We start from the raw sequence: 26,482 nt of genomic DNA, 5'->3' as shown, positions 1-26,482 counted from the left end.
TAGATAGATATATTGAGAGAGAGAGAGAAATTTATTAAGAGAGCACTGGACAGTCCAGTCTAGCAGAAGGATGGCCTGGAGTTTTATCTTTTCCAGGGCTCTCCCAACAGACCAGTTCTTAAGCATGTAGGGGATAGGTCAAACAAAAGATTTCCTTGGTAAGTCAGGAGTTCATCTTATATTGGATCAGACTTTTAGAACTGGAAGGACCCCTTCTAGTCTAACCCCTCCATTTTACAGTTGAGGAAGTAACAATTTGCCCACTGCCATACAGCTATTAGCAGCAAAGAACCCAGGATTCCTTACTCCTTGGCCCACGTTCTGTTCCCTATGAACGGAGTTTAAGGAATTTTGCCATTTGGATTGCCTCACTTGATCCTGACTTTCACTCTCAACAAAACCGAAACTCTGTTTAATCTAGAATATCTTAAACTTTTGTAGGGCCATCATAATTGTTTAAAAAACCTAACATTTAAAGGAAAATTGCATGTATACTTGTTGCATTAAAAGCCCATTAACTTTTGTATTTAGCAAAGGTCCTGAATGTTATTTTTTCCTAAGTCTGATGCCTGCAGGGTGTGCAGATGGTACTCAAGCGTTGGCTCTACCAGTGACCACCGTGGTGACCTTGGGAACAGCAACATCAGCTGCACCCTCTATATTCCACAAGCACCTTTGTCCCCCTGAGCTCCAATGCCACAGAATAGTTCTACTCTGTTGTCTTTGGGGAATATAAGCTAATAGGACTGCAGCTTAAAGAGACCCTATTGGCCATTTGGTCCAAGTCCTTCATTTTACAGGCAAGGAAACTGAGGCACATTGCATGCAGTTGAATGACTTGCTCAGAGTTGTCTAGAGAGTGTCAGAGCTAGGATTCACACCCATGACTTCTGACTCCAAATCCAGTGCCTTTCCACATTCTACTGGAAGGAAAAAATAATTGTGCAGGTAACTAAAAATAATATACATACAACTTCATGGTTTCTAAATCATGATGCCTACACTCTAGCCATTTTACCTCTTCCCCTTCCCCTTCCCCTTTCACTGGACCTCAGACTCCAACCCTGGGATATAGGCTCTGACAGGTGACCTTTCACCTTATCTTGACCATAACCTGGTCACCACACCACTGGTCACTTCCAAACCATGCCACTTGTACTTTGACCCCTCTCCTCTCATGGGCACCAGTGCAGGTTGATCCCAAGGAGTCATTTGGTGTCCTAAAAGGAGATGGATATCCCCTGCCTCTGTTTGTCTTAATTGACTCCTAGGATTTCTAGCTTCACATTCACAGCAAGTTAAGTGACATTAATGGTGCTTGAGGTCACATGGGCCCAGTCCTATACTCAGGTCTGAAATCTGGGTCAGGCCAACTCTTCTGGTTGATGGATTCATCCCTCCTGTGACTTCTAGAACAGAAACCATAAGCAGTGTTTGAAAAGATGAGTGCTATCAAGCCACTGGATTAGGGTAACATCAGAATTTCCATTCAATGCCTATTTTCCAAGGGTATACCTTGGTATACACTGTATACCTCAGCTGTAAAACTTGGCATCCAGATTTCAATTTTTTTTTAACAGTTTTGTTCTTTGACCTTCTAAGGAAAACATCTTTGCCCTTTTCCCCTTCAGAATGACCAACATGCCCATTTAAAAACAAATAGCACCTAGCTGTAGACCCTCCACTCAATGACCACAGCCCCTAGGAAAGAGTCCTGTTTTCTCCGTTAGGCTTTAGGGCCAGTCTCAGATGAGACCAGCATCCAGGCAAACTAACAAAAGATCTCGGGGAAGTCAGTGTAGGGAGAAAGGATGCTGACTTCTAATCCCCAAGTAGATTCACTGTGCAGCTAGTCAAACAACCACAAAATCAACCAGGTTAGATTTATCTGTCAAACGGCAAGTCTCAAGAGGTAGAAAACCGAGCGGCCCCTGCTGACTTGTTCTTTTTCAGACACGATCCATTGAATGTAAACATACTCACCAGAGTCCCTTCTGGCTCAGGGCAGGGAAGAGGGGCTTCCTTTGAGAGCCAACAGGTCTCAGGACATGCTCCATTTTCCACAAATGAAAAAAACATAGAGAGTTGCCTGCCCCAGAGCATCAATTGATTCAATTTAAATCAATTCTGTGGCATTTGTTAAGTGCCTACTGTGTGCCAGGTGCTATACAATGCCCCCAGGCTCCAAGAGCCATTAAGAAACAGACTGCCCTCCAGGAGCTTAGGGAAACTCCATAAACGTATACAAAAAAAGTATAGAGAATAAATGCAAAGTAATTTGAAGCGAGGAAAGCACCCACAGCTTAGGAGCATCAGGGAACGCTTCCTAGAGGAAATATAAGCTGAGCTGGGATTTAAGGGAGCTCAGGATATAGAGTGGAGAAGGGAGGACAATCTAGGCATAAGACACAACCATGGGGACGGGAAATGGAACGTCTCCTCTGGAAAAAAGTAAAAAAAAAAAGTCAAAATATTTGTGAATGAGGGGAATGAATATAGAGTCCATGAAGGGACATAATATATGGCCAGTTTAGAAAGCAAGTCTGGAGCCCTAATACGAAAGACTTCACACGAGCACATATTTCTATCCTAGAGCCACTAGGAACAATGAATAAGCAAATGAAGGGGAGAATGAATTGTTGAGTTTTAGGGACACAAATCTGGCAGCTGTGTGAGGGAGGACTGGGAAGGGCAGAGAGACCAACAAAGAGGCCAGACCCACGAGGGCCTGAAAGGAGGCGGTGGTCACCTGAGGAATGCGAGAACTTGGAACGGACAAACCAAGCGGTCTCTGGCTACCGGCAGCAACGGGATGTCGTTCTCCTAACAAGGAAACCAAACCAAACCTCAGAAAGGAGAAGGGATGGAACAAGGTCATATGGCTACTAGGTATCTGAAGCAAGATTTGAACCCAGGTCTTTCTGACTTCACGTATAGAATTCTATCAACATCAGACTGTTTTTTGTGGGTTTTGTTTTTTTAAAGCAAAGACTGAAAATAACAACTTAAAATCTTATAGCCAACAGTGGTCGTTATCTAGTTGTCTTTGTTGTAAGAAAGGAGGAAGGGGTGGATTGATAGCCATCCTTAAAGCTGGGAAAATTTGGGTTCAAGTCTCCCCTTTCATATATAGTAACCATGTGACTCCAGGAAAGTCTCTCAAAGGATGAGATGGAGAAGATGGCAGCCTCCTCACTATTCAAGATACTCCATCACTTGATTTCATGCCTTTGCTCTCTCTGTGACCCGTGCCTGGAATGTCCTACCTCCTGACCTCTGCTTCCTGGCTTCCTTCAAGAGTCAGCTCCAATCCCACCTTCTGCAGGAAGCTTTCCCAGGCTCCCCTCCCCAACACACACACCTTGTGCTTTCGTTCTGAGGTTACCTCACTTTGTCCCATGTATTTCTTATCAGCGTAGAGTAGCTTGCACATTGCTTCGCCCCTAGAATGTAAGCCCCTTGAGGGCAAGGACTGGTTTGTGCCTTTCTTTCTATCCCCAGACCACAGCATAGTGCCTGGCATATAGTAGGTGCTTACTGAATGCCTGTGGCTGATAATGATGATGATGACCATGATCTGCATTGACAGGAGAGCTCCCCAGACAAATGAAATCACAGACCCAGCCCCTAACTCCATCTTCATCTACTATGTGAAGCATGAGTCTCACCCCAGCATGTAAAATTTAAAGCTCCTGAAACATTTTACCTTATGTCTTTTTCCAATTCCAAAAACTTGGGCACCCAATAAAAGTGGTGAGCCAGAGGCCTGTAAAGCAGAAACAGACCAGCTCGAAGCTAAGGCAGAGCATTTTCTATATTTCACACTTTTCAAAACCCCAGTTAGAGTTTCATTAAAGACAGCAATGATCTGGACTTGCCATTGGTCCCCGTGTAAAGGGAGCGTTTCTCTGTAAAAAGAGATCCGCGTATCCTACGTCACAGCAGATGTGACGAGGGGTGCGCAGCCTGCAATGCATTACAAACCATGTCTTGCCGGTAAGAAGGGGGATAAAAAAATCAGCAAGATCATATACAACCAGAAAGAGAGGATGGACGGTCATATAGCAATGATCCACAGACTTAATGAGTTCTGTACCCACACAGTACTGAAAGACCCCAAGGAAGGCCTCTGGCATGTTGGGTAATTCTAACATGGAGGCCTGATAGAAGGAGATGAACCAAAATTACATAGGATGAGAAGAGAGAGATCGGAAGTGGTCTGCACCAAGGGTGGGATGACAGACATCGGAGAGCTCAAAGATTTAATTCAGTTCCAGAACCACCTGCTCTCAAATCCTCATTGCCAACATGGGGTTTTCCATAAGTGCGGATCTAACCATGTCACTCCCAGTTGGTCTCTTATCGCTTCTAGGGTAATATATAAACTCCACTCCTTGGTTTTTAAATCCCCTTCCTGCCCTTCCAGGCTTCTTACATATTACTCCCTTTCCTCCATGCTCTCTGTGATCCAGTCATACTGTCCTTCTGGCTATTCTGCACTCGTGACTCTCCATATCTCAACTCATGGTATTGGTTGTCCCCCATGTCTGGTTTCTCCTTTCTCATCTATGCCTCCCACCTTCCCTGGCTTCCTTCAAGTCTCAGCTAGAGCCCCACATTGTGCACGAAACCTGTCTCAGTCCCCCTTAATGATAATGCCTTCCCTGTGGTGCATATCTCCAATTCCTCATGCATATATCGTATGTTTAGCACATATATCTCCATATAAATGGAGATCATAATAGTACCTGCCTCCCAAGGCTGCTGTGAGGAATAAATGAGGTAATATTTGTAACATGCCTGGCAATTAGTAGGAACTTAATAAATGTTCCTTCCCCTTTCCACCCCTATCCTTTACAAAGGAATTAAGATTTTTCTAGCTTTCATAGGATAAGACCTTCCATTTTGAAATGCAACTTTTAATTATCTGTTAAGGATTCCTTCAAGCCAAAGAGGAAGGGTCAACTGACAAACATCAATTTAACAGAAATATCTTCAGCATCTTAACATGTCTACTGAAAGTCTTATTTTTTCCAGAGAAAACAGCTGAAGAAAGTAGTCATTTTTAAAGTACAATTTTCCTTGGAACCTGGTAAAGCAGAAAGGCCAGTGTGTTGGAAGCTACAAGACCTAGACTCAATCCGAAATAATTAGAGCTGTCCAAAAGTGGAATTGGCTACCTCCAGAGACAGTGATCTTTCCCTAACCACAGAACTCCAAGCAGAGGCTGAATGGGTGACCACTTGCTGGGCATTCTCTAAAGGGAATTTATGTCCATTTACAAACTGTGTACTCTATGTTCCTTCCAAATCCAGGATATGGAGATGAACAGCCAGTCAACAAATATTTTTTATGTGCCAACTACGAGTCAAGCCCTGTGCTAAGCGGTAGGGATACAAAGAAGAGAAAAAACATAGTCCTGCCCTCTGGAAGCTCACATTCTAAATGGGGAAGACAGCATTCAAACAACTCTGTATAAATGGGAAATCATCACATGACCGGGGAGGCATGAGACATCACAGAGCCTGGGAAAGGCCTCCTATGGAAAAGTCTAGTTAAATTCTTACAATGCTACAATCCCAAAGAGTCTCCAAGTAGAAGATTTATGGAGAGATGTGGAACAGCTCATCTGATTTTATCAGAAAAAACTTCTGTATAAAATCTGAAATAACTGTCTTGCAGAAAACAGGTTCACTTGGCCCAAGACCAAGACGGTGAGATGTTATACAGATCTCAGGAGGTCACAGAATCATACCCATGGCCATTGCCTCATGACCCAGTCTAGCTGTTCCCTCCATAAAAGCAGCAGCAGCCGGCTTAACCAAGGAGGAAGGGGCTGCCAATATAGAAATAAGAGAGTAGAGGAAGCGGCTTGCTGCCTGGATTCCAATTTTTAAGATGTCTCCACATTTATTAAGTTCTTCCACTTCAACATCTGGCCAAGGTGTACACTTTTACATCAAAATGAAATGAGGAGCTGATACAGTCCAAATGTGGCTCATTGGGGGCTTCCAATTTCCCACACCATGTGCTGTAACTGAATATGGGCAATAGTGAGGCTACAGAAGACTTCAGCCAGATTGGGTTGCACCACTAGACCCTGTGGGCCAGACACAGACCTCCAGTGACCATGCTATCAAAGCCCTACAAACTGGAACTGCGAAGGAAAATGCAGTGATGGGGACCTCTTTTGTTCACATCTGCTCAACAGCTTGAGCCTTGCTGGAGTGCAGGGAAGATTCCCTGGAAATTCTTACTATCCGTGGCTGGCAATGGGGGTGAGTGGGAGGAAGGACAGGCAGCAGCCAGGACGATGGCTTTCAAGAGAAAAGACAATGACAACTGTTCGGTACAGTTTGAGTTTTTTCTCTTCCCCAAGAGAAATACAAAAGCCATGAGTCCTATCCTCTTTTAGAAAAACATTATTGATTGATGATTGATTGATTGATTTTTGCAACATAAAGGAATGGATAATGTGGGCAGCTCCATCATCTGCTGCCTAGGTTAGTCTAATCAAAATGCAGACAAAACTGTGTTCTTCTTTGCCTCCGTTTCTGGAATTCACCCTGAAATCTGATTGTTCACAGGAATTAGACAGAAAAGATATATTTAGTCATTGAGTCTATTGCCTCACTGTACGTCTTCTCAAACATCTGGAAGGGAGGGAGTGTCCCTCCCCACCTCTGATGATGTAATTAAAGAACCCAGGATTTTTAAAGAGTCTTCCTACAACACCACAACAAATGTGTAACTCTTTCATCACATGCAGAGGTTGATAGGGCCCCATCCATTTGATCAGGCAGCTGACATCCCATGGGAAACATCTTGTGATCTGGGAAGACAATCAGTGGCATCCCTTGTGTGCAAAAGAAATGATGGATTCTGTGGTAGAATAGTCCAGACTCGGTGTTCTGTGGAGGGAGACCTCTTCACCCTTTCGGGTGTGAGTGTGGGGGAGTCTCTTTCCCCTGAAAGAATGTTATCTCCTTGAGGGCAGGCATTGTTTTTATTTTTGTTTTTATATCTCCAGCACCTAGCATAATGACTGGCACATGGTGCCACTCAATAAATGTTCAGTGATTGACTGATTTCCCTAGCTATGGCTCTCAAGCTGGAAGGAGATCCCATTGGGGATATCCCGTTGTACCTACATGGCAGATATGCAGAAATCTGGGATTAGAAGCAAATAGGAGAAAGAGAATGGGCTGGGTCATATGTTCTAATTTGTACCATGCTATCATTGGCCTCCACATGCTCCCATTGTTTGGAACATGACGCTACACGGTCATGAATCTTGGAACACCACCCCTTTTGAAAATCAAGATTGTGGGTCAACCAAAGAGCACTGGATAGACAAATGAAAGCTACAATTAAGCAGTCCATTTGCTCATGATGACTTCTACAATGGAAGTACCATCCGAGATATAATGTGGGACACATATGGTCCAAGATGAAGGCATGCCAATCCTATTTTAAACATAGGGGACAACAGATGGGCTGTCCAAGTGCTTCACTGATGCCCATGAAAAAGTTAGGAAAAAGACCCAGAAAGCTCTGCCATGATGGGCAGGAAAACCTCTATGAAGAATTTATGGTATCGCATGGATAAATGTCCCTAAGGATGAGAAAACATAGGTGGGTTATCATCTGTGCCATTGGAGAGACTGCCATATGGACAGAATAGTGGATCAACTAACATACTGAAGCAAATCATTTCTAAGGAGTCTCTCCTTGCCTTGTCTTGAGTAGGTGGGGAGGTGGTATAGACTTGTGATTTTGATGGTACAGGGAACTTCAGCTAAGAAAACTCTCTCTACCAAGGAAGATCAGCAACTTCTCTATGACTTGCTATCTTAGAGAGTTGCCTGAGGGCCAGGAAAGATTAGAGGGCTTCAGTCTTGCTAGACAGTTGCCATGTGGCCATGATACCACAACTTGAAGGTGTCAACAGAGGTAAGACTTGCCCCCAAATCTTCCTGACTCTAAAGCCAGACTTGTATCCACCTTCTAATTTTTTTTCTTTCAATGGAGTTTTAATTATTTATGACTTCACCTCTCTGGGCCTCAGTTTCCTCATGTGTCAAGAGAAGCTGACTCCAAGGCCCCTTCTGGCTCTATAACTATGATCCTGTGATCATTTTGACTGTTTTTCCCTGAACTTGTCTTAATTCATCAATATCACCCTCGTGCTGACAGATCCAGATTCGGTCAAGATTTCCATGGCTGATTTCCTGTCGGGTATCAGCATCCCAGCTCTGAAACCTACTTTCTGTGGGACCATAGTGTGCAAATTACTTTTTAACCTCTTTGAGACTCTGTTTCTTTAGCTGTAAGATGAGGATAATACTACCCACAGTACTGATATTATGAGATTGTCCTGAAAAGCAAATGAGATGCAAAGTCATGTAAAATTTGGGAAAGCTTAAAGTCTGTGGAGGAGAAGGAGGAAGGGAAGGTGGTGATGAAGAAGAGAAGGAGAAAGATAAGGAGATATGAAAGAGGAAAAAGAAGGAAGAAAAGGAAAAGAGAAGAAAAAGATGAGGAAGAGAAGAGGAAAAGGAAAAAAAGTAGATAGTTAAAAAAAAAGAAGAGAAGGAGGAGAAAGGAGAGGAGGAGTCTGCAATGTTGTTTGGCTTTTCTCTGCTATCATTGTGATGGAGACAAGTACTCATGGTACAGCTAGACTGCAAACCGGCTAAAGTGAGCCCTGAGATATTGTGAAGCTTCTATGAAGAGTCACTCTGAATCCTCAATGAAGAATTGACATCGAGAGCTCCTTAGCTCACCTCCAAGGGTACAAGGGTTGGGTGTAGCTGGAAAAATCAGTTAATATGCCCAACGGTTTCCAGAAAAAGAAAATGCCACAAAGGCACTGAAAATCAGCAGCATGGCCAGCTGGATCCCAGAGAGCCATTTAAGCAACTAGCTAGGTATTATTAAGGAACCACGGTAGCAGCAGTGAAAAGGTCGGAGAGTGTTATGAGTTCTAGCAAGCTGAGACCTAAACCAGATAAGACATTGGGTCCAAAGACTTTGACCTGTGATCCAGAGTGGGATGCAGAGAGAAGAGAGGGGGAATAAAAAGAATGGGTATATAAAGAGAAAAATGAACAGGAGGGGAGGGAAGGGCAGGGAAAGAGAGAAAGAGAAAGTGAGGGATGGGGAGTAGGAGAGGGATAGGCTTAGGAAGAGGGAAGAGCAGATGTCCACGGTTTATGTGAAAGTAGAAATCGAGATCGTTGCCTCAGAGCTCCATTCAAAATGAGAGATGGTCATGAGAGGGAGAGCAGTAATAGGTTGGGACTGAAGGTGATGCTTACTCTGATACTTGAAGGAAGCCAGGCATTTCCAGAAGTCAAGGTAAATGGGAGATCATGGGGGGCACGGAGAACAGTCCATTCAAAGGCATGGAAATGCAAGAGGGAGGGTCACATTTGCAGAACAACGAGTAGGCCAGGATGGCTGGGTGGCAGAGGGCAAGGAGAGAGGTACTGCCGCTCCTACTATCCCAGGAATTGTTTACAATCATTTTTCCATAAATAATTTGCATTTGCTCAGTTTACATAGGAATATTTACTCATCTGTGGCCATGTTGTTTCCTCTCACTAAAGTCTAATTTCACTGAGGGCAAGAACTGTTTCATTTCTGGCCGTCTTTGTATCCCCATTCCTCATACAGTTCCTGGCATACAATCAGTGTTTAATTAATGTTTGCTGAATGTTGATGGAATAAAGGACTTTGGCTGGCTCACTTTCCACTCTTCTCTTTCTATATGTCTGTGTGGCTGCATCTTTCAATATGTACGTGTATGTTATTTTGATTGCATGTCCATTCGCCCCTCAGACTCTTCCAGGACCAGACCCAGCGCCTCGCACCCAATGCACTTCTTCGGGGCTAATTGACAACGAGGACACTTAGAGAAGTCTCTGTGTATCATGACCTGACAAAGCTCATTAAGCACATTGTTCATTCCTCCAGATCACTCCTAGAGATGTTGAGGGCTGACCTGATACTGATCTAAGCATCATCCCAATGGACCGCATTCTGCTGTAATTTATTACAACAGCCAAATTGAATCCACATGACAGTGCTCAGAGCCAATTTTCATTGAGTTGTCTTTTTTTTCTCCCACAAAGATCTGTGGAGACATTATTTTCAGTGATTTATTCAATATCAGACATTGTATCTATTGAATTCCTTTCTTTAATCTTGAACCTCTACCTCGAAAACAATAAAGTTTGCCCGGGTTTATTTCTTCTTCTGATCCCACGTTGATCATGAAGGTAGAGTCGGTGACCTACACTGGCTTGCACAATCTTTCCAAGTCATGGTCTTTAGCATGTGGAATTCCAGTGGCTGGTTGCTACTGACACCGGCGCCTGCCTTCCTCCCAGATCCATTCTACATGTGGGAAAGACAGAACCAGGCACGCTCACTCAGGCCACATCTGTCACTTTCCAGAAATGACACGGAAACAGAAAAAGATCTACATGGAAAATTGCCAGAATAAAAATGTCGGGGTCAGTTGGCATCCCTTGCCCTCATGTGCAGCCCCGGCTTCTACAAGATATTTTTCTGAGTTGAGTTGAGCCCAAAGATGATGGAGGTATGGGCTCTGTTTCATGCACCAACAGCTGTGGAGGGTTTCTGGGACATGATCTTCTGATCTTCTCCTCCTGCTCCTCCTCCTTTCTGTGGTCTGGATAAATCCAAGTCAATGTACCAGTTGAGAGCTGAATGTGAGGTAGTTCCCCGACTACCAGGACACTTAATTGTCTCTCTGCCGGTTTCCTCTGTCTTTACCCTCCATGGAGACCAAAAAGCAGAGGAAGATGTTTAGTTTAAAATCCAGGATAAGAGGCTTGTGGCACTGACTTGAACAAATATACACCACACCAAAAAACACACAACAAACATTTGAACAACATAAGGAATTGAAACACCCAACACAAAGCTCACAACCACAGTCCCCCAGGAATGGTTTTGCAGAGTTTAGATTTAAGCACGGCAAATGTCGACTTTCCTGTGAAAATTACAATGTTTATTTCTAACTCTATTTCAGTGATTTAAGCCCAAGTCACTGTAAACAGTGCAAATATATAAATTATCTTCGGTGTTTAACCTAGTTCTCTAACTAGGGCACAGAGCTGATGCCTGTAAAAATATTTAAAATGGGAGATTTAAGTGATGGCAAAGTAAAGCTGGCCAACTGACATACTCATGCCTTCCTGCCTCAGAAAAGCTACCAAACAAAATTAGCTAAGCGCCGTTTCATATTATTTATATCGTCTTAAAATCACATGACATTTATCTGCCATTTACATTATAAACTAAAGACACATTTTAAATGAGTCCTACTTCTCATGGTTAAATATTTACATATTTTGATCCTTGGAGTAGCTAATAAAAATGGATAAGTATTTTGTAGGGGTCCAATACATTCTATTTCTGAGGCCTCATAACCTGTCATAAATAAAATAGCGACGATGTTAAGGAGGTATACGATGCCTTTTTCTAAGAGCTTATACTTAAAAATCATAACTCACCATAAGAAAAAGTACTATGGGACCTTGAAAATATGCCCCAAATGCCGATGGATCTGAGAGCTTGTCAATGTGGGCACTCTCTTCAAAGATGCAGGGCACAAGCCATTCCAGCCCACCCATTCTGTGCCCCTATGGTCCACATCATCCCGTAAACTCACCACCAGAAGGTCACCCAATGTGCCAGGGGCCATCCTCATGTTCTCTTCACATTGCACAGATACCAATGGAGCTCATAGGCTGTCCATCAGCTACTCCTTGATCTTCTTATGGACAACCATGAGTCTTCAGAAGTCCAAGAAGCGTTCTGCTCCAGATTCATGGTTATGAGCTTCAGGCTTTATTGAGCGCACAGGCTCACCCAGCTGCTGGCCTTCGGTGCCCCTCCCCGCAGTATATGCCGCTTCATTCCACCCTGTCTCTGGTCACACCTGGCCTCCCTGCTGGCTGCCAGTCCTTTGCATATACACGTCCTTAACTGAAAGGGGAGCTGAATGAGAGAATCTGGGCGGGTTTGCCCAAACCTATTGCTGTTTAAAAACAGATAAAAGCCCCTGCTTGGCTTATTTTGGGGGAAATGGGGGAGGAGGTGGGGCAGCTAGGTGGCGCAGTAGATAGAGCTCCAGCCTTGGAGTCAGGAAGACCTGAGTTCAAATCCGACCTCAGACACATGATACTTACTAGCTGTGTGACCTTGGGCAAGTCACTTAACCCCGACTCCCTCACAAAAAAAGAAAGAAAGAAAAAGAAAAGGAGGAGGAGGCAATCAGCAGGCAGTATCTACTTTGGGCCACAGGCTATGGTAGACACTAGGGACTTAATTGTAAAAATATATAAATGATAATAAATGTACAACATAAACAAAATAGAAAACTGATCCTTTAGGAGGAAACAACATGTGAAATATAAGCATATACAAAATAGACCGGAGGTTCTAGGGCATGAGGAAAGAGTCTGTGGAGTTTTGCCAGCAGCTCAAGGATCTGCGGTGCAAAGAAGAGACTAGGAGGGAGAGCATTCCAGGCATGGAGAAAGCCCGGATTCCCATTATCTGGCTTCTGGCAGAGCGACGCTTCCTGCATCACTCCTCTAGGAGGGAAGGGATGCTGCCTTCTCTGCTATCTACATCCCAATTCGGGAGGGCTTTCCATGACATCAGGAAAGAGGATGCGACGGCAGCAAGGAAGCTGTCCCAGCTGGGAGATTTGGTGTGGCACCTTCCGCCTTCTTCCTTGTCTACCTGGCATCCTGTGCCTCCCTGGGCATCCCCAGGATGACCTCTCCCAATCAGGGGTTCCTGTAGGCATCTCTTAAAGACATTTCTCTACTGGAAAGAACCCTGGCTCCAGAGTCAGCGGGGGACCAAGGTCTGAATCCAGTCTCTGACCAGAATTACTTGTGTGACCTTGGCCCACTCAGGTAGCTTCCCTGGGCCTCAGTTTCCTCACCTGTACAATAAGGGGTGCAGACTAGGTGCCCTCTAAGGCTCTTTTCCAGCTGGGGTCCCACGACTTAACTTTAAAATGTTCCATTCCACACTTTACAGCTTAAGAAACAAAGACCGTCCCATCCCTCCCCCAACATCACACACTCCCACGATCATAGATTTAGAGCCAGAAAGACTTCAGAGGGCACCGAGTCCAACTTCTCATGTTACAGGTGAGGAAGCTGAGGCCAGGGGAGGTGAAGACACGTGCCCAGAGTCACCCTGGCAGGACGGGATAGAAGCGGGGTTTGAACCCCGTTCTTGTGACTTCAGAAGCAGCGCGGGGCCAACTGTCCTGGTCCGTCACCTCCACTCATCCGTGAGAAGAGCACCCCCTGGTCCAGGAGCCGACACTTCCCATGGCACGCTGGGAGCGCGTCTCAGCCCAAAGGCAGCAGAGCCTCCACAGAAGCCAGCCTTGTTCCAACGCATGAAGTATTTACCGTCTATAAAATATGAAAATTCGCCATAAAGGCTGTTAGACGTTAGACTTGCCTGAGGCCTGTTGGAACTTGCGATGGAGACAGTCACATATGAAACCTAAATAAACACTGGCGGCATGTTGAATATTCATTAGACATGGGCACTTTCCATAAAAAATCCATCAGCCAGCTAACTCACCTCCCTCAACCCAGCAGGCACGCGCTAAGCCAGCCTAAAAATGCCCAGGCCTGATCTGGGCTCAAAGCGGGCAGTGCCTTACGCCCAGCTGCCAACCCTCTGGTGCCGGCGTCTGGAGCAAACAGGCTCAATGCCATCCTCAACGAGAGAAAGAAAAAGCAGCAACTTCACACGGCCAATATTTATTAAATCAACTGAGGCAGAGAATCCGGGACAAAATGCATCAATGCATTTTGATGAGGCATTGATGAGGCCCTAAATCTAGAAGTTCATCATGCATAAGAAGGTGAAGGATACAAGTCACCTGTAGGAGGTAAGCTCCCTGAGGGCAGGGTCTGGTTCATTTTTTTGTCTTTGCATCTCCAGGGGAGGGAGGGGAGAGAAAGGGAGAACAAGAAGGGAAGGGAGGGGAAAAGGAGGGCGGATTTATGAAGTACCTATTACGCACAGTAAGTACCAAGAGCTCTATAGATATGATCTCATTTGATCTTCACAACAATCTGAGGAGCTGGTTGTTTTATCACACCCATTTTATAGTTGAAGAGCCGGTGACTTGCCCAAGGTCACTGCTAGTAAGTGTCTAAGGAAGGAAAAGCAAAGGGAAGGGAACTAACATACATATTCTTACCTAATCCCCATAATACTCCTTTGTGGCAGGTAATTCAGATATCATTACCTCCTCAGAACTGGCGAGTTGGAAGGGCCCTTAGGGACCACTGAATCCAACCCATAAACAAAAGGAATTCCTACTCTAACGCAACGTGCCTGTGGTCCTCCAGCCTCTGCTTGAAGACCACCAAGGAGGGGGAGCCCACCAGCTCTCAAAGCCACCCGTTCTATTTGGGGACACCTCTCATTTCTAGGAAGTTTTTTTTTCCCTGACATCAAACCTAAATTAATCTTTGTAACTCCCTCCCATCCAGCCCCAGGGGGACAAATGGAACAAAGTGAGTCCCCCCCCCAAATGCCAGCCCTTCAGATCCTCAGAGACACTGCCATGGCCACAGACCCCCCCCTTCTCTTCTCCAGACTCAGCCCCCCTCCCCCAGTCCTTTCCACCTCTCCTCACATGACACGGACTTCAGATCCTTCTCCATTCTGGTTGTGCCCCTCCTAACACTCTCACTGTCCTAACTTCACTGTGCAGCCCAGAACACAATAATCCCAGTGAAGTCTGATAAAGGCAGAGGACAGAGGCTCTCACTCCCTATTCTGGGAAGCTGCAACCTTTTTAGTGCAGACCCAAACCACAAACAGCTTTGCTGACTAACTCATCACATGGCCAACTCACCTGCATTTTACAGATCAGGAAACTGAGGCCATAGAGCTAGTTAATGTCAGAGGCAGGTTCTGAAATCAGGTCTTCCCGACTCTAAGTCAGGCATTCTATTCACGCTGCCTAAGTAAATGCCTCTAAGTCTAACCAATATTAATTCATAACCATTTTAAACAAGCAAATGTGTCTTTTATCTGTCTGCTCACATGAAAAGCAGAGGGAGAACACTGCCTGAGCATTTTATCCAAACTCCTAAGAAGATGGATCTGACTCCTCATGCGTATATATATATCCCTGCTGAGCAAGGAGGGACTCACTGTTCAGGTACTCTGTTAAGGCAAACCATGGTTAGAGTCAGCCAGAGGTTGGGGAGAAGCTCTGTATCCTAAGCCACTCCATTATTTGCTGGCTCCTTGGGGAAAGGATTTATTTGACTTTTGTCTTTGGATCCTAGCACTCAGCACCAGCACTGGCACAGAGTGGATGATTTAGAAGTACTGGATGAATGGAAGTGAACTGAACCTCTTCAACTCACCATGCACGAGATGAAGAAAGAAGAAGGATACATGTCCAGCTCCGGTTTCACATACAGGCGGAAGGGAAGGGGTTAACATCTATAATAATATTTTTACCAACAGGGAAATTGAGAGTGAATGACTGTATGAATGAATAAATGAATTAGTTAAGTACAAATGTATTAAGTGCCTGCTCCATTTCAAATACTACACTAAGCTCTGGGAATACAGATACAAAAAAATGCACCAGGTACTGCCCTTAGGAAGCTTACCTTCTAATGAGGGGAGAGGCATGGCCAGGGAAGAGTATTTTGGTCTGGGAAGTCACAGGGATGGTGAGTGGAACAGTAGGACAGTCCATTTCCAGAAATGGACATCCCTTTCCCAAACGATGGCAGTGATGATTTGATTACAGTCCCGAGGTCAAGAGGTCCGATAGTGGGATGGGAGCAGGAAGGTCCAGGGTCACTGGCATGCATTGTCTCACGGTGTTTACAGCTAGGCAGCTTAGTTTCTCTCAGAGTTTAGGGTTGGAGGGGCTGATAACAGCAGCAGAAACAAAAACAGAAACATCAGGGCAAAACAATGGCTGGGTGGGAGAGGGAGGAGATGAAAGTCAATTGAAGGAAGCTGGGAAGCCTCTCTGGAGGAAAGAATACCTGAGCTGAAACTGGAAGGAAGATGAGGATTCTGTCGGGCAGGAGGGAGGAGTCAGTGCCTTCTGGGTACAGATGGGTTCTGGCAAAAGCACAAAAAAGAAGATGGGGCATCAAGTCTGGGAGTCCAGTTTGGCCCAAACTTCGAGCCCAGGGACAGAAGGAAGATGAAATGTAGCTAGAAAGGACACTGGAAGGCAGAGCGAGGAGAGCTGTAACGACCAGGGCAGGGGAGAATATTATCTTAATGGAGAAAAATGGGCTCCTAAGCGACTGGATAAGTCCACTAACCCTATTAGCCTATTTTTCACAGGCTGAGTTCCAGCCGTGGGTGGCACAATTCCAGTCAGATTAACAGCCATGCATTCTAGAGGGCACAGATACTCCCAGGGAGTATTTGCAGCGTTCAACCCAATTAGCACCAAAGCCCTTGGCACCAACTTCGTGCCAAGAGAAAGATATCCAGGCATTAAAATGAAACGAATTCCAACTTCTGCCATTTAACAAAGTACTGCCACAAACACAGACACATGCACAGATGGGTCAATTTGATGCACTTCACAAGCATCTGAATGCCTACTGTGTGCCAGGCACTGAAGACATGAAGACAAAATCCAAAACTTTCCTGCCTGGCCCTGCCCTCAAGAAACTTACATTTCACTAGAGGAAAATAACATGTACACAAATAGATGAATAAAAACCTATTAATTATTGGCACTTTCCCTACTACCTACAAGCATGCCTACATCTCTTCCAGTCTTTACGATAAAAAAAAAATCACTTGGCCCAAACCACATCTTCAAGCTATAACTTCCTATTTCTCTTCCTTTCCTTAGCCAAACTCACTGAAGGGAAACGTACTTCTTGCCTCAAATCTCATTACTCCACTAAAACTCCCTCCAAAATTACTGACGATCTCCTGATTGTCAAATCTGACCATCTTTTCTCAGTCCCCATCCTTCTGGGCCTGTCTGTGCTATCTGACACTACTGACCATTGTCTCCTCCTACATACTCTCTCTTCCCTTGCTTTTCAGGACACTGCTCTTTTTAAGGTCAGAGATTCTTAACCCAGGATTCACGACATTATTTTAAAAAACATTTTGATTACCGTATTTCACTAGAGTTGGTTTTCTTTGTAATTCTATGCATTTTATTCTATAAACTTAAAAATATTAGTTTGAGAAAAGTTCTATAGGTTTCACAAGATTGCCAAAGGGTTCCATGACCCAAAAGAATCCTTTCTCTAGATCCTCTTCATTTCTTTCCTACCGCCCCTCCTCTGCCCCCTTTGCTGGCTCATTATCCATACCTTGCCCCTGACTGGATGTTTTCAAGGCTCTGTCCTATGAAGTGAGCAGGGATTCTGTCATCTCTCCCTCCCCCTCTCCCTCCCCTCATCTTCAACAATTTCCATGAATTTCACTACCAAGTCTAAGCAGAAGAGTCTGGATCCAAAGATCCGGCCTTAGTTTCTATCCCAAATGCTAGTCGTACATCACCAACTGCCAATTAGACATTTCAAACTGTATCTCAAACTCCATGGATCCGAAACAAAATTCATTACCTCTCCCACCAAACTTATCCATGATTGTATCTTCACTCTTTCTGTCACAGGCACCATCATCATTCTATTCACTCAGGTCCAGAACCTCAGAGTTACCCTCAATTCCTTCCTCACCCTGATCTATTTGTTAAGTCTTGGAAATTGCCCTCAACATCATTTCTGGTACCTATTCTCTTCTTTCTCCACACATAACCACTTGAGATTGCTGCTTAGGGATGAGGAGATGATGGCTGACAACCAAAGGAGGCCAGAGCTGCCCTGTTATTGTCCAGCTTCTCTTCTCTACCAAGAAGAATGACCTTCGGACTGGAAAGGATGGAAGGAAATTGGCAAATAAAGAACTAACACCCACGATAAGTAATGAAAGAGTAGGGGAATAATGAGCTTCTGAGGATGAATTTATCACTTGACCCACATCCTTGAATAGTGAAAGCCCTGGCCAAGGTGTGATGGCGGAACCACTCTTAGTAATAGGCCCTCCTGCCTGACAGAATCCTCATCTTCCTTCCAGTTTCAGCTGAGGTATTTATTCCTCCAGGGAGGCTTCCCTGCTTCCTTCAATTGATTTTCATCTCCTCCCTTTCCCACCCAGCCAACAAGGCTGGAGAAGGGTGAATGCCTTGATTTTCCGAAAAGTGAAGAGGATGGCAAAGTCCAACTAGAGCCCAGTGTGCTTGAGTTTTATTCCTGGGGAAATTCTATAATTTATTATTAGAGAGATGCATAAGGATGTGGTAGAAGAGGACTGGGGTTAAGCCAGTGTGGCTTCTACACCAGGAACAGGTCATACAAGGCTAGCTTGATTACCTTTTTTCACAAGGTAACTGGACCATGAGATCAGAATGCCACACCTAGACTTGTGCAAAGCATTTGGTAAAGTGCCTGAGGTATGGGACTCTCACTTTTTGTCTTTTTATCCCCAGTGCTTAGCACAGTGCTGGCATGCAGTAAGTGCTTAATAAATGCTTGTTGGTTGGTTGATAAAGCATCCCTTGTAATTCTTATGGAAAAGATGGACAGATATGGGTGAGATGTAAGTGAGTACAATTAGATTCAGAAATCACTGGATGGTCAGACTTAAGGTTTCATTATAAATGATTTTGTTTCAGCCTGGGAGGAAGCCACTGATGGAATATCCAGGAATGGACGCTAGGACCTGGGTTGCTTCAAATTTTCTGTGGGAGAATGTCTTGGATAAAGGCCTAAGGAGTAAACTTCCATATCAAATTTTCAGACATCACAAAGTTGAGGACACCAAGACATTGGATGGCATACTAAGAATCCAACGAGGTCCCAAAAGACTAAACATTACATTGACTCCAACGAGATTTAATTTAATAGGGAAAAATGCAATCTTATACTTGGTTTCCAAAATCGATTTCAGCAGTACAAGATGTATGAAAATGAGCTGGGGGTTTCAATGGCCTGCAGACTCCACGTGAATAACTTGTGTGACACAGTCATCAAGGAGAGCTAATGTGATTGTATTAAGGGGAGCATGGCTTCCAAGAACAAGTAAGGGAAAATAGACACCTGGTCCTCCGCCCTGGGCAGACCGCTGAGGAGCGCTGTGCTCAGTCCATGGCTCCACATTTTAGGAAGGACTTTGAGAGGCTGAAAAATGTCTAGAGGGGACACTTAGAATCATAAAAGGCTTTGAATTCACCACATATGATGGGGAGTTGAAAGGAATGGGGATCTTTAGCCTGAAGAATAAAACACTTAGGGAGAACATCATAGCTGTCTTCACTTACTTAAAAGGCTGTAATGGAGAAAAGGGATAATTACATTCATCCAGTTTGGTCCCAGAGGGCTAGGCTCCATTGCAGGCATAAGCTTGGGGGGTGCTGCAAAGAGGTCAGTCTAGACTTGATTTTAGGAAAAACTTCCTACCAATAAGAGAAAAGGAGGGAATAAGCATTTATTAAGCACCTCCTCTGTGTCAAGAACTGTGCTAAGTGTTTCATGAATATTATCACATTTGATCTTCTCAACAGCCCTGGGAGGTAGATGCTATTATTATCTCCATTTTAGAGATGAAGAAACTGAGTCAGACAGACTACATGACTCATCCCGGATCACATGGCTAGTAAGTTTCTGAATTTAAATTTGAACTCAGGTCTTCTAGACTCCAGGCCTGGACTGCTTCTTGACTCCTGACTTCAGTGTGCTATCCACAAGTGGACATCCAAGATGTGTCCAAAAGTGGCATGGGCTACGTGGACTTATTTGAATAATTGAGGTGCAGCCCCTTTGCCAAAAAGATGCTCCCAATCTGTGGAGTCTGTTGGGACGGGGCATCAAAAGGTCATATGTTAAAAGCTGGAAAGGACCTCAAAGGCCCTCTAGCCCAACCTCTTTATTTCACAGATGAGGAAACTGAGGCCCAGCAAAGCAAAGTGATTTGTCTAAGATCACTTAGGTAGTAAGTGTCAGAGACAAGTTTCAAACCCAGATCCTCTAACTCCTAGGTTAAGTCTCGCCTCTGACACATACTGACTATGTGAGACAGGTAAACACTCTACCTCTCAGTATGCATAGGTTGCCAATCTGGCTCACTGAAACGAGTGCCCATATCTATGAGTTCATAGACCCAGAATGTTGGGTCTTTTGTTAAATATTCTTTAGCTTCACAGATATAAAACATGAACCTGACCCCAAGCTTCCAGACCCAGGCATGTTTTAATAAGGGACCATTCCATGCATTCAGCAGCAGCCTGGCCCTCTAAGGCTCCAAGAGCTGGCCTCCATCTTGATGGAATCCCCATCCCCCAAAGCTCGATGTAATCATGGCTTGATGACATTTCCTTTTCAAATGCAATCCCAAGATGGCACTTTATCAGTCCAGAGCCCAGAATTAGCCATGAAAAACAGAATTCAATCAGTTCCTACACGGGGAAATCTAGGTCCTCATCAACTGTCAGTGTAGAGAAAAAAGCAAATCTCTACCGACCCACAGCCTTAGCTAGTAAGAACCCCTTACTATAAATGGATGATCAAACAGTAGAAAGTGACCGATTCAGAATCATGGGTGTGGGTTCAAATCCTGAGTCTGTAGCTTACTGCCCAGCTGATGTTGGGCAAGTCACCCTTGGTCCCAGTTTCTTCATCTATAAAAAGAAAGGTCTGGACTAGATCACATCTTTGGTCCTTTCTGGCTCTCGATCTACAATCCTTTGGTTCCCTTCCCCAGCAAACTTCACAAATTTGGATTGTTGTACTTACCATTATGCGCAACCTAGATAATCCTCCCCACCAAAGCCCTTCAGCTTAGGCCCCAAGGGGTGCTTCATTTGCTGCTGCTAATGAAGAGTTTGGGGAGCATCCCAGCTAGTCCTGCTGCCCAGGAATAGAAATGACCCATGCTGCTCCTGAAATTCTTAGGGACGTAGATTCCTCCAAAGGCTGAGCTGACAGATATGAGGTGTTGGGCTAGCCTTGCCAGCTTAAACACCGTTAGTAAAGCCCCGTACCCCACTTTCCTGGCACTAGAAGGAAGCACCCGAGCCAGAGCTCCTGAGAAAGAGAAATATTGAGTCATCCTGCCCCTCTGACATCGACATCAGCTTATTATTATTATTCCATGCCTGTCCACCTTAATCCAAACCTCCTCCTCGAAAGCCATTCCAAACCAATTCCTCCCCAGGGCAGCCAATTACACTGTTTCGGGGAGCAATTCAGATGTGATACCTAACCAGTACAAGCAATCTGAGAGCACCCTACATAAAAGATGGGGCTTCATTCAGCCAGCATTCAAACTGTCATTGATCCAGCTTTTGTGGGTTTCTTCAGGTCCCACAGAACTCAAGCAGAGAGAGGCCTTAGAAATCATCAAGTCCAACGGTCTCATTTTACCAAAAAGGAAACTGAGGAAGCCCAGAAAATTGAAGCGGTTTCTCCAAGGACCCACAAATAAATGAGAGCACCAGACGTGGGATTTGAAACAGGTCTTCTGGCCCCAGAGTCAATGCTTTTCCCATGGCACCACCCTGTCTAACTGCCCAAGATAACTGCTCATCTTGGTCTTGGCATTTACAATTCATGGTGCTCACGTAAGGTCACTGGAGGGAGTAGCTTTGGAACATTTTCCGGATGAGGAAACTGAGGTTAAGTAACATGGTCAAAGTCACATGTTAATTAAGTGGTAAAGATGTCACTAAGCCCCAGACTTGAACCCTTCATTGGAATCCCTCTACACTTATACCTTAGGAGCCCCATGAGGGACACTGCCTACATGGTACCAGCCCATGTTGGCCAATAATATTCGTTGGTTTTAGTCTCAAGATCACTCACTACTCCTGGTCACAAGAGACCTACATCCCTCTACTACATATGCCGGGGGTGTTAAGCTCTTGAGTCAAGGGCAAAAAAAAAAAAAAAAAAAAAGACAAGAATCCATACAGGATCCAGGCTGAGCAGGTGGAAAGGCTGGGGAATTAATGTCATGCTTCCAGAGGATCTGTGTTAGTGATGGATTATGACCTTCTGAGTCCCTCACCTCCACCCTCTGCACAAAGACCCTTGCAGCCTTCCCTCATAGCTCATAAAGCAAAAATAAAACAAAACAAAACACCTAAGGTACCTACTGGCTTTTGAAAAATACATTGCATCATTCATAATGGAAAACAGGCTTTTTCTGTTATACTTACATAGTTTGTGGAGTTTTTTTTTTACCATTTCAATTTAAAATTTGAAATTGAAATATAAAATAAGCTATTAACACTGCTTTCTTTTTATTTTAAAAACAACAAAGACTTGCAAAGTCTTAAGAGAAAAATTGGATTCAGAAAATGTGAAGGTTCAATCATGTATAATGAGCGAAACCGTGACAAAGATGAAAATCAAAGGATTGTGGGAAAAACTGACTGTCATTACATGAAGCAATGCATCTCACTAATGAAACAGACCTTTTTGAAATAATGCAAGAATAAAAGTCTCACAGATGAACTCAAACAATACAACAAAAAGATCCAGAGAGGAGAGAAAAAGAGAAGGAAACTCCAATATATAAAATATGATTTCATTTGGCTACATAAAAAACTTAGTATATAAAGTCAAAACACATCAGAGCCAATTTATTTACCCCCGATTGAGGGCTGACATGCACACAAAGTTCCAGAGGATCATTATTTAAATACAGCGCTACAGAGGAAAGAGGGCTGGGTGGAGAATCTGAGGACCGTGATTAAATTCCCACCTCTGCCCTTCCTAGCTATGGCACTCACAAGCAGCATCAGGACCCTGGGCCAGTTTCCACAACCGTAAAATGGGCACGTCTTTAGGAGTTCTTAAACTGGAGTCCACAAACTTCTCTCTAAAAACATTTTGATTACTGCACTTCAATATAATCAGTTTCCTTCATAATACAATGGGTTTTATTTGATGAATTTCAAAGATATGATTCTGAGAAGGAGTCTATAGGCTAATTCCCCAGACGGCTGCCCAAGGGTAGTCCAGGATACACAGAAAACAAACCGTTGGACTAGGTGATCTCTTGGGACCCTCCCTCCAAGCTCTCAATGTATAATCATATTCATATTTTCTATGTAAATCACCAACACAGAAGACCTTTTATAGGCTATAAATAGGCATTCCCTTCTGGTCCTGGAGTTTGCTAACAAACTCCCATATTACCTAGGCAATCATTTGTAAACCATCACACTTGGCACAATTTGTGTAAACTTTGTGTCAATGACAATCTCAATGGACAAAGGAGACACGGAAGGAAAGTCTTTGTTGTTCTTAAAATAAGAAGAAAGCAGTGTTAATAGCTTATTTTATATTTCAATTTCAAATTATAAATTGAAATGGTAAAAAAAAAAACACCCTGTGAGTATAATAGAAAAAGCCTGTTTTCCATTACAAATGATGAAATATATTTTTCAAAAGTCAGTAGATACCATAGGTGTTTTGTTTTGTTTTTACTTTATAAGGAAAAGTCGTGTGGTGGTATGGTGGGGGGAGCGTAAGAACCAACATTGAAGCAGCCAGTGTGGGGGCAAGCTCCAGTATGGTGCCACCAGTCTGAGCCATACCATGCAAAGTCAAAGGGAGGAAAGGATGAGTGGGTGCCTAATAAGATCCAGCCTATATACCAACAGCAAGGGTCATAGCTGGTATTTACATAGCACTGTGGGGATTTGCAAAGCGCTTTACAAATATTTTCTCATTTTATCTGTCATAACAACCCTGGGACATAGCTGCTATTATTTTGTGGGAGGTAGCTGCTATTATTTTATCTGTCTCACAGATGAGGAAATTGAGACAATCAGAGGTTAAGTGACTTGCCCAGGGTCATACAGTCAGGCTCTGAGACTGGATTTGAACTCAGGTTTTCCTTAGACTCATTAATATCATGACATCCACTAGCCTTGGGGGTTGAGGAGTCCCCTGGGTAGTGCCTAATGGGTAATTACTGGGACCTTGAACTCCTTAAACAGGAGTTTAAGAAACAGCCAGGATGTAAGAAAGAGACATACCAACAACTATTCTGTGAGCTGTGGGCCCGCTGGACCTTATAACATCCATCAATCCCCAGGAGTGAATATTTTTTAAATTGAAGTTTGATTATTTTCAAATGTACATCATGTTCCTCTGGAAATTAAGGAAAGGAAAGATTCGAGGGCTTGGTTCTGATCCACTCCTGAAGCAAAGCAGTATGGAGCAAACCTCTCTGCTCCCCCCTACCCACCCAAGCATGGAGGGAATAGAAGCATGTGCGTTTGGCAAGGAAGGACATCCGGCTCACGTCTGGAGAAATGAGAAAGCACTGAGATCCAGCTAAGGCAGACCATAAAACAACTGGGTGGCTCTCCCATAAGCACCAAGAACCCAGGGAATTTTAACTCCGACTTGATTGGGTTAGATCACATCAATGTAAGATGCCCAAATCTCCTTTCCATCCTTTCTACGTTATTCGTGTCAAAGCCCGGGATTTATTTCGCAGCCACAAGTGTTGTCCCCAGGTTCTGCGATGGTGAAGTCATAAATTCACCAGGGTTTGATTGCTGGGTAATAAAAGTCCAAGTTCAGTGGAAAACAAAATGATGAAAACCATCGGGTAGGACTGTGAAGACAAACAAGAAACTCAAGGTAAGCGCGCACATTTCCCCTTCGAGAACTTCAGAGAAAGAAATTTGAGTTCTCCATCTGCTTGACAAGAGCGTCCCGTCACTCCCCCACTGGAGGTTCCTCACCGGCTCACTGATGCTGCTCAGGGCCACCACCCTGTTAAGGCTCTCCACCCAAAGACAATCCCATAAGGGCCTCACCTTTTTCTGCAGGACGTTGATTTTCCTTTCCTTCACTTCCAGCATGTCCTTCATATCCCGGATCTCTCCGGCCAACGTCCCTTTCTCTTCTGTGAGGTCCTGTAGCTGTTTGGTCTTTTTGTTGAGGAAAGATTCTTTCTCTTCCAGTCGTAATCTCAGGGCATCAACCTAAAAACAGAGGATTGAAAAAGGGATGGTGACAATTTTAATAAAAATAACCTTGAATTTATCCCAATTTATCAATCGTGAATTTGGACATATGGACAACTTGAGATCAGCAGAGGTCAATTACTAGTTTATAGAAAGAAATTAAATAAAGAGAATGATTGAACTTTAAACGAGCCAAATTCTAACATGAAGAGATAATGATAATAATTATTATTATTATTATTTTATACAGCTATTACTATGTGCCAAGCGCCGTGCTAAACACTTTACAAATATTATCTTCTTTGACGCTCACAACAATTCTGTGAGGTAAATGCTAGTTATTTTCCCCATTTTCCAGATGAGGAAACTGAGGCAATCAGGGGTTAAGTGCCATGATTTGAAATTGGGTCTTCCTAACTCCAGGTCCAACGCTCCACCCAATGAACCACCTAGCTGAGAGAACAATGGCTGGTTAGTCCCTAGAAGGGACCCTCTTCGAGCAATAACACCATCATCAGTACATCCTCGCTCAGGAGTACCTAAACCCAACTTCTTTTCATGATCACTCATGTTAAGATAAAATCATTTGCTCTCATTCTGCCTCCTAGAACACTTATGAATGAGAAATACACTAAGGTCTTTCCCAGGTCTCCGTTTGTTTGAGGCAACACCCATTCAGTGTTTAAGGGCTAGGTGATAATTGAGACCAAAGATCTGGGAGGGAAAGACCCTCTGGGTTTCTGGACAGTACGGAAAACAATTGCTATTCGCACTCACTCTGAGCCATGAAAAATCCAAACCATGAGCAAGCTAGGTTTGGACTGGGACCTATTGTTGGCCAATCAGTGAAAACCAGTGATTTGGGTTTAAAGGCATAGTCAAGTGGCTCCATTTGAATCACAATGGGCTTTTTCAAAGCCTGCTTTTTCAGAGTTATATTTCAAGAAATCATTAATGAAACTACATGAGACAAAAGAGTTAATTGTCCCAGACTTTAAAAAAAAAAAGATAAAATAAACAGGGAAGAAAAAAAATCTAGCCCCCAAATCCCAAGATATCTTGTAAAGTATAAGCCATCAAAAATTATATTCCTCTGGACAGAGCACCCACATGTAAGGGTATGATTCCCCGCCATGGAAGTTCACTAAGTGACTTCTCTAATCGGGAGGAGAAACAGCTGGATATAGGTATATATGTACATATATACATACATACATACTACTACTGCTGCTGCTGCTGCTGCTATTGCTACTATATGTAAAAATAGTATTTAATTTATTCATGATTTATTAAATACATATTTAAAATGTACCATTATTAAACCCCTAATTTATTGTATGATAATATATTATTTTGAAATTTAAATATTAGTTATTTTAATAGTAAATAGAAATATGT

At 43.8% G+C, this 26,482-nt stretch overlaps 1 protein-coding gene across 1 annotated transcript in view; it reads right to left on the bottom strand.

Annotated features, from left to right (window-relative positions):
• ERC2 (ELKS/RAB6-interacting/CAST family member 2) overlaps positions 1-26,482 on the bottom strand; it is an 888,684-nt gene that overhangs the window by 534,667 nt on the left and 327,535 nt on the right. The window contains exon 7 of the mRNA XM_027835912.1: positions 24,935-25,102. Within this exon, the coding sequence (XP_027691713.1) occupies positions 24,935-25,102 (168 nt within the window). The remainder of the gene's footprint in view (positions 1-24,934; positions 25,103-26,482) is intronic.

This window comes from Vombatus ursinus, unplaced genomic scaffold (genome assembly GCF_900497805.2).
Source record: "Vombatus ursinus unplaced genomic scaffold, bare-nosed wombat genome assembly UNPS02014817.1, whole genome shotgun sequence".
NCBI classification, from domain to species: Eukaryota; Metazoa; Chordata; class Mammalia; order Diprotodontia; family Vombatidae; genus Vombatus; species Vombatus ursinus.
Note: the sequence above shows the minus strand (reverse complement) of the source record. Positions and strands in the feature narration are given on the sequence as shown.